General features: G+C 51.5%; 1 protein-coding gene across 1 annotated transcript; it reads left to right on the top strand.

The window, feature by feature from the left end:
• Nucleotides 1-11435: 11435 nt before the first annotated feature.
• CTRU02_204471 (key lime pathogenicity protein) lies at nucleotides 11436-13483 on the top strand (the record flags this gene model as incomplete). Its single annotated transcript, XM_036720944.1, has 2 exons — nucleotides 11436-11705; nucleotides 11771-13483. 2 exons carry the CDS (start codon nucleotides 11436-11438, stop codon nucleotides 13481-13483), a joined length of 1983 nt encoding a protein of 660 aa, XP_036586928.1.

Raw genomic sequence — 13483 nt, 5'->3', positions numbered from 1 at the left:
GTCAGTTCGATTCTGGCCTTGGGCACTGTGTTATGTTTTTGTTTTTTGAGACAAACCATACCCAAATCACCCTCAAATGAGAATAAGAGTTTGGAACCATTTTTGCGCTGCACGGCGGCGGCGCCTTGGTTGCAACAAACGGTCACCTGTAAATATCACTATTACTTCGCAGCTATAACTAGATGTTGGAAATAATTTTATGATTTACGATTGAAAATACCTTTGAGGTCCGAGGTAGTTAGCCATCAAGCAAAATTAGGAAGCAAATTGATATTGCCCATGACACTGATCGAAGAAGGTATTGACTCCGGCCGATGCACCGCGGCCGGAACAGATAGACAATAGAGCAAATAGCAGCTCTCTAGTAATTGAAGACGTCTCGTCTCTGGGAAAACTGCTGGACAAATCCTGCACGGAAACCCTTGTTCATTTAGGTATTTGCAAATCATGGGCTCAGATTTCCACCTTGATCGAGTCAACCCAGACAAATTGTGAGGCATAAGGCCATCGTATGCAGTATTGCTAGTTACGCTGATAACCTCGACTAATTCTCTATCCTGTTGTCTTGAAACTTCTCGTTCTGTTAATATCATAGGTATGGGATAACTGTTGTATTATTTTATGGCTTAATCTCCTTATTTGAAGAGCAGTGGGCATGCTGCCCTTATCATACATGTTCGATATTGATACCGATTACTCCTTTAGTGATCAGATTTCCGCTGTGGCTCGTTCCTCAACACGTTCTGCTGATGATATTTGCGACATAACATGCCGTTCCTGGTGGTCAGTGGTCTACTATCTTATGGCATTGTATCGAGAAACTTGTGCATACCTGTTTGGTCTCCGTAAATGTCACGTACAGTTTGGCGAGTGGAAATGGCATAGCATGGCAGTCAACAGATCTATGCCAGTCGTCTTGAAGCAATTGGAGAAGCTTTATAGGTTTCACAAAAGCAATCACTTTATGCCTTACAGATGACATTCGCAATCTCTCAACATCTAAGCTGCGGTCAGTCTCATAACTAATGGTATGAGGCCTCCAAGTCTCGTGTTTTTGGAGACAGTCATTTGTTGTCATCAATGATTCACTCGACAGATGATTTGCCCTCAATGCTTCCCTGAGCTTATTACATGTAGAAAATGTACCTGATGCCCCTAATGTAGTGGTGTAACATATCACCACAGATCAATACGATTGGTAATATGCCCTGCTTTAACAATGATGGCCTGTATTGAGTTCTAGCTTTTATGTGCGAGTCCGGCTAGTTCCCTCCCAGACACTGCTCCTTGCTACTATCTGTTGCGAACGAGAGAGGCTACCAGTCTGAGATGTAGTAGCATGCAGCTTCGCAAGGTGTCATAAGTTTTCCGTGTATTTGATCATACCCGACTCCCGGGTTGCACTTATCTGCAACTTGTCCGCCTAGCTTACGCATGTCTGCTTTGTTGGTGGTGGCAGTAGAGCATCACTGACAAAACTCACACCATTACGGTTCGGCATGTAGAAAGACAACGGGTTATTCTGCTATCTGTATTACCTTTGGTTATTGTGTGGAGTTACGCTGGATTGGTGATTGAAGTGCTATCCCAAGTCCTGACCGCGGCTTTATGGCCTTGGATGGTTTCCTTACCCACGAACCTTTGGTTGGGAGGTTTCTGGATGACAACCTATTCGCAAGGAAGGATTGACATTTATAATGTGCCTAGACAAGTATCATATAATGACAAATAATGTTTGTTGGACAGAAACTTCGGCGTGAGGAGGCTCTCAAGGTGATTCTGACCCAGGGGTCGATATCTTCAAATTCTGTCACAGATATTTCTTTCACTCTTCGTTTTGAAATTAGCTGAAACTTCTCAACGAATTCTATTATTCCTATCACCATAGTAACATTCCCCCTTAAACTCCAACTTCCAACCCATCTATACGTCTGAGCTTTGCTTCAAGATATCCGCACCTGCCAACATGAGATTCGGCAGGACGTCCAGATCTATCTGAGCTCCCTCTAAGCATAGAACAACCCACCTCTTGTGACCATTTTACTGTAGACAAAGCTCTTAGTTAACTGTTCTGCTCAGGCTCTTGACGAAACATGAACTCAGTGTATGCCGCGTGTCACTTAAACCACTCGATGATGAGTACCACGCCACCCCCAGATGTTCAATCACAGCTAGATACTAGAGCTAACACTCAAGAAACCGACCAAAGAACTAATCTCGCTAGGTTGTCGTTGATAAGAGCTCTCACTCAGAAGACCAAGTTCCAGGCCCAGAAGTCTAACTAAATGGGCACCCGTCACAAATCTCTCCTTGCAAACCTTAGGCCATCTTAGGCTATTACCGAGTCAAAAAAACTCTCGAGACTGTTTTAGAAACTGTACAAGTGTACGTAAGCGTCATGATTGACACCCATTTTGCGTACATAGGCCCTCGAGAGCTACCTCGTCTAGGTACTTGCTTCATGAGCCACGATAGTTGCGCATCATCCCGACCTAGCGCAACGTCGCAACATGTGCCGTTCAAATAACAAACGGTTTGTCATTATCGTAGCTGAGCCTCGATCATAATAAAATACTAGTTGCGAAGAAAAAAAAGAAAAAATGGAATGCATTCGCGGGTAATCGAAACCCGGTCCCCAGCTAGCCCAGGAAATGGAAGGCTGGGATGATAACCACTACACTACGAATGCGAACTCGTGTGGTTGTTGATGACCCGTGTGCATTCTTTCCCTGCCTAAGTTCCCTTGCCGGCTGCTGCAACATAAGCATGCACTCGAATGATCAATACGTATCACAAAATACCTGTCCGATGAAAGACTGCATTCGAAAAGGATATGCTTGAGGATGTCGCCCTCGAAAATTCAGGCATCGCGAATCACTATGCCATACTTGGATTTAATCACGGTACCCGAAAAAAATCCTAGCTGTAGCATAACCTTTCAAATGAGCGGGAACATTGTACAATTATTTATAATAAAGGCTGTTGCCGATAGTAGTACCTCAGACCCATCCTCCTCTTGAGCTTTTAACAGTTGGACATACGAGATGGCGCACTCGAGCCATGATATGTCGACGGGGCGCGCGCTCTCAGTATTTAGATTTAAATCTATCTTATCGCATCGTTAAACACTTATCTGAAAGCGAAGTCCACTCCCGCCAACGCTCTTCAAACCCAAGCATGTCTGGCGTTAGCCGAACGACTCTAGATACTCCACGTGATAATCACAGTATTACATCCTCGCCACTAACATATACCACAAAAGTCACGGCAACAAACGAAAGCACATATCCTAGCCATTATTCATTTAACACATTTATATATCGTTGAGCCTCTCATAACAAATTGCCCTGGGGGAGGAAAAAAATGCAGTGAAGAACCGGCGTGCCGCTTCCAGCTTGCCGTACCCTTGCATGAGATCTTTAGAGGTGACCGGTAGATAGTGCCATGTGGTCGATTCAGGACAGTATTATCTGTAACAAGGTATCCATGTGTCCCTCTTACCAAGGACACGACCCTGAGGAGGATGAAATTGCAGTGCAGAATCGGCGGGCTGGAAGCAGCGCGCCTAGGCCTGGCATGAGGTCCCTTGGAGGGTGGCCGGTAGAGGGCACTTTAACACCCTAGAACAGGCCATGTCCAATACTACTATACGTTGCCTTATCCATAAGATATGGCCCTGGGTGAGGAACAAATTGCAGTGAGAGGATTGGAGTCCTGTGTACAATTTGTCAAGGTTATGCAGGCCTCTTCAGAGGTGACCGGTACAGACCGGTACGGCATGCATGTGTCCGCCTCACGTACTGCCATCTTTTCTTGAGAGGAATAAATTGCAGTGAACCTACGACAACTGAATGGTTCTATTGGCCTGGGAAAGGGAAGGAAACAAGTTCTAAAAGTCTCGCAGATCCTTTAGAGTTGACCGGTACAGGCCGGTAGGCAATTCACATGTGCGCCTCAACTGCTACTGGGAACCCCTTTGGGAAGGAATAAATTGCAGTGAATAGGAGCCTTGTCAAGAAAGCCACCTCGGACTGCAAGGAAAGAATGCAAGAACCAGAACAGGCGACCAGTAACCTCCAACCATGGCCAAACCGTGAGGCTCTGCGCACCAACACCCGATACCTGCCACGGTCAGCCACATTCGTCCGTCGCCTGGCGTCGCAGCTCCTCACTCTGCCCAACAAGAAAGCCAACCAGTCGCGCAGCTGCGCGTCCGGAGCACGCCCGCGCATGCCATTGGTTCGTCATCCCAAAGAGAGAAAATGCTGACTGCAGCAGGCGCTCGCTGGGCTGGGACGCCTGATCGGACCAATGTCAGGCAGAGTCGGGCAGCAGGTGGCATGTCACGCACGACTCTCTACAGCCCAGACCTACAAGCCCAGAGGACAACACAGCCAGCCAAAGTACGAGACACACACACCAGCCAAAAAATAAAATAAAATAAAATAAAAAGAGGACGTGGGTGTGTTGCAATATGCAGACGACGCGATGCGATGCAGCTCGGAGCCGGCTGGTGAGGACATGATCCCATTCGCCGGGACGTAAGTACTATGTACATGCACACTGGTCATTATCCCAGGAGAACGAGAAGGCATAACGATACACTCCCTGAACGGGACGGCGAAACGTACGCATCGGCAATGCAAGCATTGGATGATGAAAGTTGACTCAGTGTTAGGTTCTCTCTTTCGCTGTTAGGTCAGTTATCCCATATTTTCCGCGTGTCTCTGATCTCAGATGGGTTGGCCCCATCCCCTCTTCACCGAGATGTGGCGAGACACGACGACGACAACAACAACAACAACAAACGATGGGCAGTAACCCGAGCCGGGCGTGTAAGTTCTATCCGATTGGAGATCCGGGAAGAGGGGGGGACGGGGATGGAATGTACACGACGCCAAGGTTGGGGATTGGTCTGACGACGAGATCATCGAAAAGGACCTCAACGGCCGTTTCTGGCTTGGCAAAACATTGGATGGGGAATTGGGAGCCAAGATGTTTCCCTTAAACAGCGGCAACAATTTAAAAAAAAAAAAAAAAAAGACCATGCGTTTGTGGTGGTTGCTCTTCGGATTGAGTTCCGCTGGTGTTGCACTTTCGACACATCCAATACCGAAACAGGGACAGACCAGAGACGGTTAGAGCCGCGTTGATCTGTAGACAATAATGGTGGGCGGCGTGGTTACGAGAGTGGTAAGAACAGCGATGCTCAGAAGGTCTAGAAGCGACATCCTTACCTAGAGAAACATTATTTGCGTGTCCCCCCACCTTTTGTCGGCGATGATGGATGTAACTGCGACCCGGGTCCTGATAATCTCTCACTCTCAATCTCTCGTGTCTCTATGACAGTCCCAGGTCAAGTAGTTACAATGTAGCAGTTACGGAGCAGTTCGGCGAGAAACATTGAACGAACAGAGTTGGGATCTGCAACCAGGACCAACTGGGAAAAAGGTGACCCAAGAAAAAGAGAGACCAGGCCGGCCTGCCGGTGCGCAAACAACACCAATGCCAGAACCCGTCTGATGACGGGAGATTGTCGCAAAGATGCATGGCTGAGCGAGGGTCGTGTGAAGGGGTGATCGATGCCACCGCATTCTTTCTTCTCCTCTACCCGGCGGTCAGCAGAAAATGAGAGGGATCATCCCTCGAGAGGGGGCGTATATCTCCCGTGAGAGAAGATCGATCATGACAGCATATACGTAGCAGTATGCTGCAGTTTGAAGAGGGGGGGGGGGAGAAGACGACGACGAAGAAGAAGGGGCGCAACATCCACCACCCATCGATTGGGCTGATTGGACAAATGGAGGATACAGAGGATACAGAGGGGCCATTGAGATGATTGCCCACTGCAGTAGTTGGTGGTAAGACTTCAAAGTTGGAGCATTGTAGTCGAACAGAGAGAAAATTGAAGATGATCAGAACAGAAGGCCGGCCTGGACGAGACGAAACGAGACGAGACGGGACCGCGCGCAGCAGCGCAGGCAGGCGTGACCCGGCCCCCGACGACCCGCCCACGTAGCCAGAAAAGCGGCGAGCCAATCGTCCCGGGGATGCGGGGCGGCAGCCTCACTTCTGCGGGAGCGAGCCGTAGCCAATCGAGCTTCGCCCTGCCGAGCTATTCCTCTTTTGTATACCACTGCGAAGTCTCTATTGGCTGAAGACGAGGGGTGGCTAAAAGTGGAGTAGGATGTTCAGAGAGTTGGGGGAAGGAAAGATCAGAAAGAGTTGGAAGGCACAAACATGGGAAAGATCAGCTTCGTTCCTACCACGCGCCGCAAACTTGCGCTTTCCCAGTAAAATCCCCTAACCAGCAGCAGCCAGGTGCGCCAACGGCACAGGCGACCAGTGGGATCTATCTGGATGGGGGTGCCACACAATACATAGTAATAGCATGTAATGTGGGGGAGGACCGCCCAGTACCACTTCTATCACTACCACCAAACCACTCTTATCCATCACCACCCTCTGTAAAACGAGGCAAACTCAAGGGATTGGACCACTGTCGCCAATGGGATGGGTATCTGACCGGGGGAAAATCAGCGAGATGCAGCAGACAGGCCTGGCTGCCAACCAGTGAATGGGCATCCGTATCGTATGTAGCATGTGGCCTGCATTGCGTCAACCAGAGATTCTGGGGTGCCTTCGCTGAGGAGGGTCGTCGTAAGGCTTGGATGGGCGCCGGCTGGGCTGTCTAGGGAATGGGCCTTCTAATCGCATGCCGCCAATATGCAACCTGCAGGTCGAGACAGCCAGTTGGGCGTTTTTCTGCACTGAATGAGGTCTTTTCTTCTTGTCGAATGGGACTGCAGGGTGAGGTGATACAGAAAAGAAGGGTGCCCGGCATAAAAAAATGGTGGTCAGCCAGCCGGACAGGGGACTCTGTCGAGGGATGTTCTACATCGCATCATTACTTTATTGTATTTGGGATACAAGAGACGTACATGATGCATGTTGGTGATGAACAGGCGTCTGGACACCTTTCCCGCGATACGGTGGCCATGGGGTGCCAGAGACACGCCGCCGGCGGTCAACGATGATGACAGCCCGGGGGGGGGGGCATCGTGCCTGAACATCATCACATCATGGGAAGGAAGGGATATCCGAGATGTTGGTCGTATGGGTTGGGTCGTGGTTAGAATTAGCAATGTCTTGTGGCCCAGCGAGGGTGTCGCGGCTGCATGTTTGCTGTGTGATGGCATGGGCATGGGCATGGGCATGGGTATGGGGATCGCTGCCCAGATGCCCTGATATCGACAACAACGAGGGATGATCATGGTGATGTTAGACTGTTGTTTCTTCTTTTCGGGGCCCGACCCATCCCAACGCGGCGTCCCAGCATCCCAACACCCTAGCGGCTAGCATCTCTCAGCGCACTATTGCCGCCATTGTTGGTATTTGCTTTTTCTTCACCCTACTCCCCTTCTTTGTTCCTTTGCCAATGCCTTGCTAGCAATGTCTCTCTTCACCCGCGCAGGCGTTGGGTTTTTCTATGGCGGCACTCTTCCGAGTTCCCCGTTCCCGGTCGAGGCCCTGGGCATCACTCAGTAATTCCAGATTGGGCATGTAAATGAAGGTTCAGTCACGTCCGGCCCAAGTTAGAAGGGAGAAAAGCACAGGACAAGACCCCTTGCGCAACAGGCGTTTGGGGACTTCTGGATAACTCCCCGCCTGGGTTTGTGTGTCACGGTGCATTTTGTAGCTTCATCTGTCTCTGCTGCGTATGTATGTCTCGCGCATTGTTTGGTTTGCTCTGGATGTCGCAAACGTTTGACACGCCCCTAGGCGGCCATTTTTGGGATGTAGTTGATTTACAATGCATTACGTTCTCGGCACGTCGTTGACATGGCGGAGAAATTGTCGCTTGCTCATCTGGAGCGCTAAACTGGCACCCTTTTTGCCGATAAGACGTCTCATGACGGGAAGGGTATGGATGGCGGGCGCTCTCACAAAGTGAAAAAGCCAAATTGCAGTTGCTTTGACCTCCCTAAACCGACTGATTTTAATGAAAACTCATGGTACTGGAGACACTAGAAGGGAGCTAGGAAAGCTCCGCATAAACTCGAGAGCTATGATGATTGTATGGTTAAATGGAGTAATATGGACGAGTTGCGTTGCACGGCCACGAATAAAATGGTATATGGGGGTGAGAGGGGCAGCCGGGTTACAGAAGTAAGGACGAAATAGAGCTGTCGTCCCCTCCCCCTTACGTCCCCGACCTTGGTGATAACGTCTCAGTGTGGCGGTGTTGGCGTCCGGCTGTTAGTTGGCGTCTCGGGCGGGAGCGCCAGGCACGAGGAACAACGTTTTTTTTTTTTCTTCGTGTGGATGTGTCTTTTGTCCTTCCTTGATTTTGGTTTGGTGTCGTCAATAGCGCGCATCTGCAAACCTAACGGTCGACGGCGTCGAGGCGAGTCATGTCAAAACGGCGGTAGGACCTCGAGGGGGGCCCCTCTTCTGTTCTTGGGAATGATGATGATAGTTTGGCTGGCGTGGTTTGACCGTGGTCCGGTCTGGTGTTCTTTTCTTTTCCCTCTCTCTTTCGGAGCAAAGTGTCTTATGCATTGGAAGGGATTCCATGCCGCGTTCGCATAGCACACAGACACCGGGTGAAATATGCTAAAAACACCTGCTGCGTCTTGTGTACCGCGCCCATCTACTCGGCGCGATGGACACCGTCTTGGGACAAGGCCGAACAAATGTACGCGCAATTGCTTGGCGGGAGCATGACTGGTAGAGTCATTCAGATGTGTCCAAAGAGAGAGAAAGTGTGCGTGTCCCCGCTCAAGGCAAATCAAAATAAGGATAAAAATAAGTTCAGAAAATTTGAAAACGAAATAACGGATGGGCAGAACGAGGTTGGATGGGCAGGGCGATGAGTGGATGGATGGGGCATCTCATCAATCGTATCGCGATCTGCCCTCTCACCTTGGCCACCACACCACCACAAGAGGAGCGAGCACTAACAATTTTCAGCAGCAGTAACAGCAGCATCAGCAACAGAGGCAGGAGCGGGTGAATCGCTGTCGGTGTTAAAGTGTCGGTAGGGATAGAAGGAGCCCCGCTGACTGGTGGGTCACTTTGAAAGTTCGGGTCGATCACGATGCCGGACCATTATTGCAGCGGCTCTCTTTTGCGGTGATGATGATGATGCTCCTGTGGGGGGGGAACTGGCTGGGCTGGTTGATGAACTGTCTCCTCCCGAACTGTCCGTCTGTCAGTCATTTCACGCCCCTGGTCAAGTTTGAGTAGGAGCTGAGATGAGGTCGGGTCAGGTCATACCTGCCCTGCCCACCCAACACCCAAGGGGGAAAAGAGTTGGGTCGTCGTCTTTGGGAAAGCACCTGCCTCTGTTTGGAAAGGGCCAAACTTAGAGCCTGCCAGGTTTGACAGTGACAGCCCAGCTAGGGCAAACTACTAGCAGGCGCAAGGTACCTGAGCCTTGCGCCAGCGCCATGTCGACATTGCTATTATTTTGGGTGGTGGGTAGGTAGGTATCGTACATCTTGCAGAGTAGCCATGTCATTCTCGACTTCTAAAGTGATATACACCTTAAAGTTACATACCCTTTTGTACCTTGGTCTCTCGCCATCTTCAACACTGTGATCACCATCATCGTAATCGACAGGAACATCAACAACACCACCACTATCCGCAACAGCATCAGCCGGGCGATGGAAGCCCAGGACTCATTAGGCCTGTCACCCCTGCCTGGCACGCGCTAGCAGACGTGTTCGGTGCCCACACACCCACCCCCCTGGTGACCTCCAACAATCCAGCACCCCCCTCCCCAAAAATACCACACAGTCGTCACCGAAACCAGAGAAGACATGCGCTACGGGTGGACTGCCCACAACCAGAAACCAGAAACGCCGTGTGTGTGACGGGCTGGAAAAGCCTGGCGGGGCCATCAAGGGTCATGTCGGCGAGCAGAGAAGAAGTGTTTACAGTATTTCGGCTCGAGGTACGTACCTTTTCTTTTCTTTTTTTCTTTTTCTTTTTGGTCCCTCCCCTTCGGTTCTTTAATACTCGTAATTGGATTGGCGATTATCGCGGAGCTGCGCGGGCGGGTTGGACCCACTTTAACCTTCTTTGCTCGTCGATTCGTTCCTTCCTGCACCATTCATCGCTCGTGCTTCCTTCCTTGGCCTTCTTGCGCAGCCGCCTTTCTCTGTCTGTGCCTTCTCTCTCTGTGTGTGTCCGGCCCGGAACTGCATTTGCACTTGCTCTTGCTGATTCTATAGTACGGATACTTGCACTTCCACACTCCTGCACTTGCACTTGCAACTGGCTCAGCTCCTTCCCTCGTCCTTGCTTCTAATCGTCCATCTCGTCACTGGCCCCACACCCCCCCAAATTCTACTCACCGCACCTTTTACTGAACACAAAATGCAATAGCGACATTCCAGGAGTGGCAGTAGCAGTAGCAGTAACAGTAACACTGCCTCCGCCGCAGAGCTACTGGGCAGAAGAAACAGCAGCATCACCGGCAACAACACCGGGCGGGATGTAACAGGAGTACGTAGAAGCAGTAGTTGTAATAGCAGCATGAGCATCAGCAGCAGCAGCAGCAGCAGCAGCAGCGGCAGCGACAGTGGCAGCCGCAGCAAGCTCCACGCTCGTCCAGCTCATCAATACCACCACCACCACTAACCATCACCACCTCTTACCCCCCTCCATCCAACCAGAGCTCTCGCATTCCTCCATCTCAATCACACCCTCCGGGCTCCCCATCCATCTCCCCCATCCAACCCCATCCACACACCATCCATCTTTCTCTCTCACACACCACCTCATCATCATCATCGCAAAACACACATACACACACACACTCCCACACCCCCCCTTCCAACCCCTGTACCCCTCTAGCGTCCCTGTCCACTGTCTTGCCTGTTCCGCCGACATTACCAGCTCGTGGTGGAGACGCCGCCAAAGCCTCACTTCAGTGACTGGACCTTCGTTGCGCGGCTCATCCTGTCGTTCCCTTTAAACCACTGGCCTCGCCAGTCCGCCTCCCCCAAATCTCTTGTGATCGTCTTCCTATTCGAAGCCACAGATCCCTTGTCCGTCGCCTCGAGCACAATCAGCCTTTGAAACCTTTTCACGAGCACAATCCTCGAGTCCTCAACAAGAGTCTTGACGACCCGGTGCTGTTTCGCCCCAAAGAGACAAACATCTTCGACAGCATCCCCGCTAATCTACAACATCGTCACTCGGGGGCCCTTGGATGTGCCAGACCAAGACGAGGCTGCAAACAACAACCCGTCATATCACTACCTCTCACGACCACTCTACCCACTCTAGCTCGGTCCGTCACTCGTATTACTACTTGCAAAGTGAGGCCAGACACGCTTCACTCCGACGCACTCCCCGACACATACCCACCGTCTGTCTGAGACTTATTCACTCCGAGCGAGCCCGCATATAGACGCTACAACATGAGCCAACCTTTCGATTATCAAGAGCTTCAACGTCAGGTGCTACAGAAGCAGCAAGAGCTGGAAAGCCTCCAAACCCTACTTCAACATGCTCCAGTCTCGGCTGCCCAGACAAATCCAATGAACCTGATGTCGTCCCAAGGTGACTACTACGTAGACCCTGTCATCGCCCAATCTCAGCTTCACCATGCCGCGCCCTTGGGCAGGAGGGCCACATTACCCAAGAGCAGGTCCAACATGGGCTACTCTGCCGCACCCACGAGAATGATGGTAAATCACCACCGCTCGCAATTGCTATGCCTCTCACCACGGCGCTCACACTAACACGCTCATAGGAACGCAGTAGTGACATGGACTCACCACAGCCCGTTAAGCGCCTGAGGGTCATGTCGCAACAGCACCCTCGCGCAGTCCCCATGACGGGCATGTCAAGAAGCGCGTCCCACCGCTCTGAAAAGTCTATTCCCTTCGTCGCCAAGGGCTCTATTGCACCGCTCCAGTCAACAAATGCCGCCCACACCATGATGGACCGTTTCACCCAATCAAGAGATGATCCTTTTCAACCTTCTCAGTCATCGCTCCAGCGGACACCGTCAAATCGCCGCCAGTCAAACCTCCCCAGAGTCGAGGAGCACATGCCCTACGCAGACCCTGGCGTCGGCATGAATATCGCAGACTACTTGGCAACCCAAGATGAGAGCCTCCCCTCGCCAGCCATGATTCCGCCCCAACCTGCTTTCTTGACCCCCGATGGCCGGAACTCCCAGGCCAGCTTGGTGGCCTCGGTCTGCCCTTCCATGAGCTCCGGCACCTCTGCGCCCGAGACGCAGCCCTTGACGAGAGAAAACAGCTCCTTCGACCACCAATTCGAGAGCCAGTCCCTCAATGGAGCTTTCGAGATGGCCCGCATTAACTCGACACAGTCGCACATCGATTACATGTCGCCGGACCTATACGCGGCGGCTCCTCTTGGAACATCACCCAACGGCAAGCCCGAAAGCTTCCTAGCCTATGTTGGCGCCAGTCTCTCTCAGCAGCAGTTTGCCCAGCAGTCACCTATTGACGAGCAGTTCCTCTCTCAGGGATCATATTTGATGGAGCGCTCCATCTCCGCCAACAGCACCGCTTCTACAAAGTCGACCAAGGAGCGCCGGGCAAAGGAAGTTTTCCAGCAGCAGATTCAAAACGCCAGCAGGACCGCACTTGCACCCAAGCCCGCTGATGCTGGCAAGTCCTCCCAGACAAGTACCAAGAAGGAGGTCAAGGTCGCAATGAAGGGCACCTACACCCGCCCAAAACACCCCAAGGTGTACTGCGATCAGTGCAACGAGCATCCTGACGGTTTCCGTGGCGATCACGAACTGCGCAGGCACATCAACGCCAAGCACGAGGGCACTATCAAGAAGTTTATCTGCCGCGATCCTGCCAAGGCTGGTATCAAATCCAACGTCGAGGCAATCAACCCCCTGTCCAAGTGCAAGCAATGTGTCGCCGGAAAACATTATGGTGCCTATTACAACGCCGCCGCTCATCTCCGTCGCACTCACTTCAAGCCCAAGACTCCTCGCGGCAAGAACAAGAGAAGTGACGACGACGAGAAGCGTGGCGGCAAGGGCGGCGGTGACTGGCCTCCCATGAATGAGCTCAAACTCTGGATGGAAGAGGTCTTTGTCACCGCCGACGATGCTACTGCTGAGGCTGAGGCCCAGGAGGAAGACGAGGAGGAGGCAGTGCAATTTGACCCCTCTATGGCGATGGACATTTCGCTTGGCCACATGGGCGAGAACATGACTTACGACATGAGCTTTCAGGGGTCTTACCCAATGCCCGAGCTGGCTATCGATACCCAAGCCTCCTTTTTGGCTGTCCCTAATATGCCACTCTCCTCTGCGTCGGATGCATTCACATTTTCGCCATACAACGCAAACTCGCCCATGAACGGCATGTCGCACGAGACGGCTTTCTCCATCTCGTCTTCCAACACGGTCACGCCAACCACTTACCAGGACCCGCTTGCGGAAAGTTTTGATGGTTACGCCGTCTACTAA

Source organism: Colletotrichum truncatum (assembly GCF_014235925.2).
Source record: "Colletotrichum truncatum strain CMES1059 chromosome Unknown Contig_0002, whole genome shotgun sequence".
NCBI classification, from domain to species: domain Eukaryota; kingdom Fungi; phylum Ascomycota; class Sordariomycetes; order Glomerellales; family Glomerellaceae; genus Colletotrichum; species Colletotrichum truncatum.
Note: the sequence above shows the minus strand (reverse complement) of the source record. Positions and strands in the feature narration are given on the sequence as shown.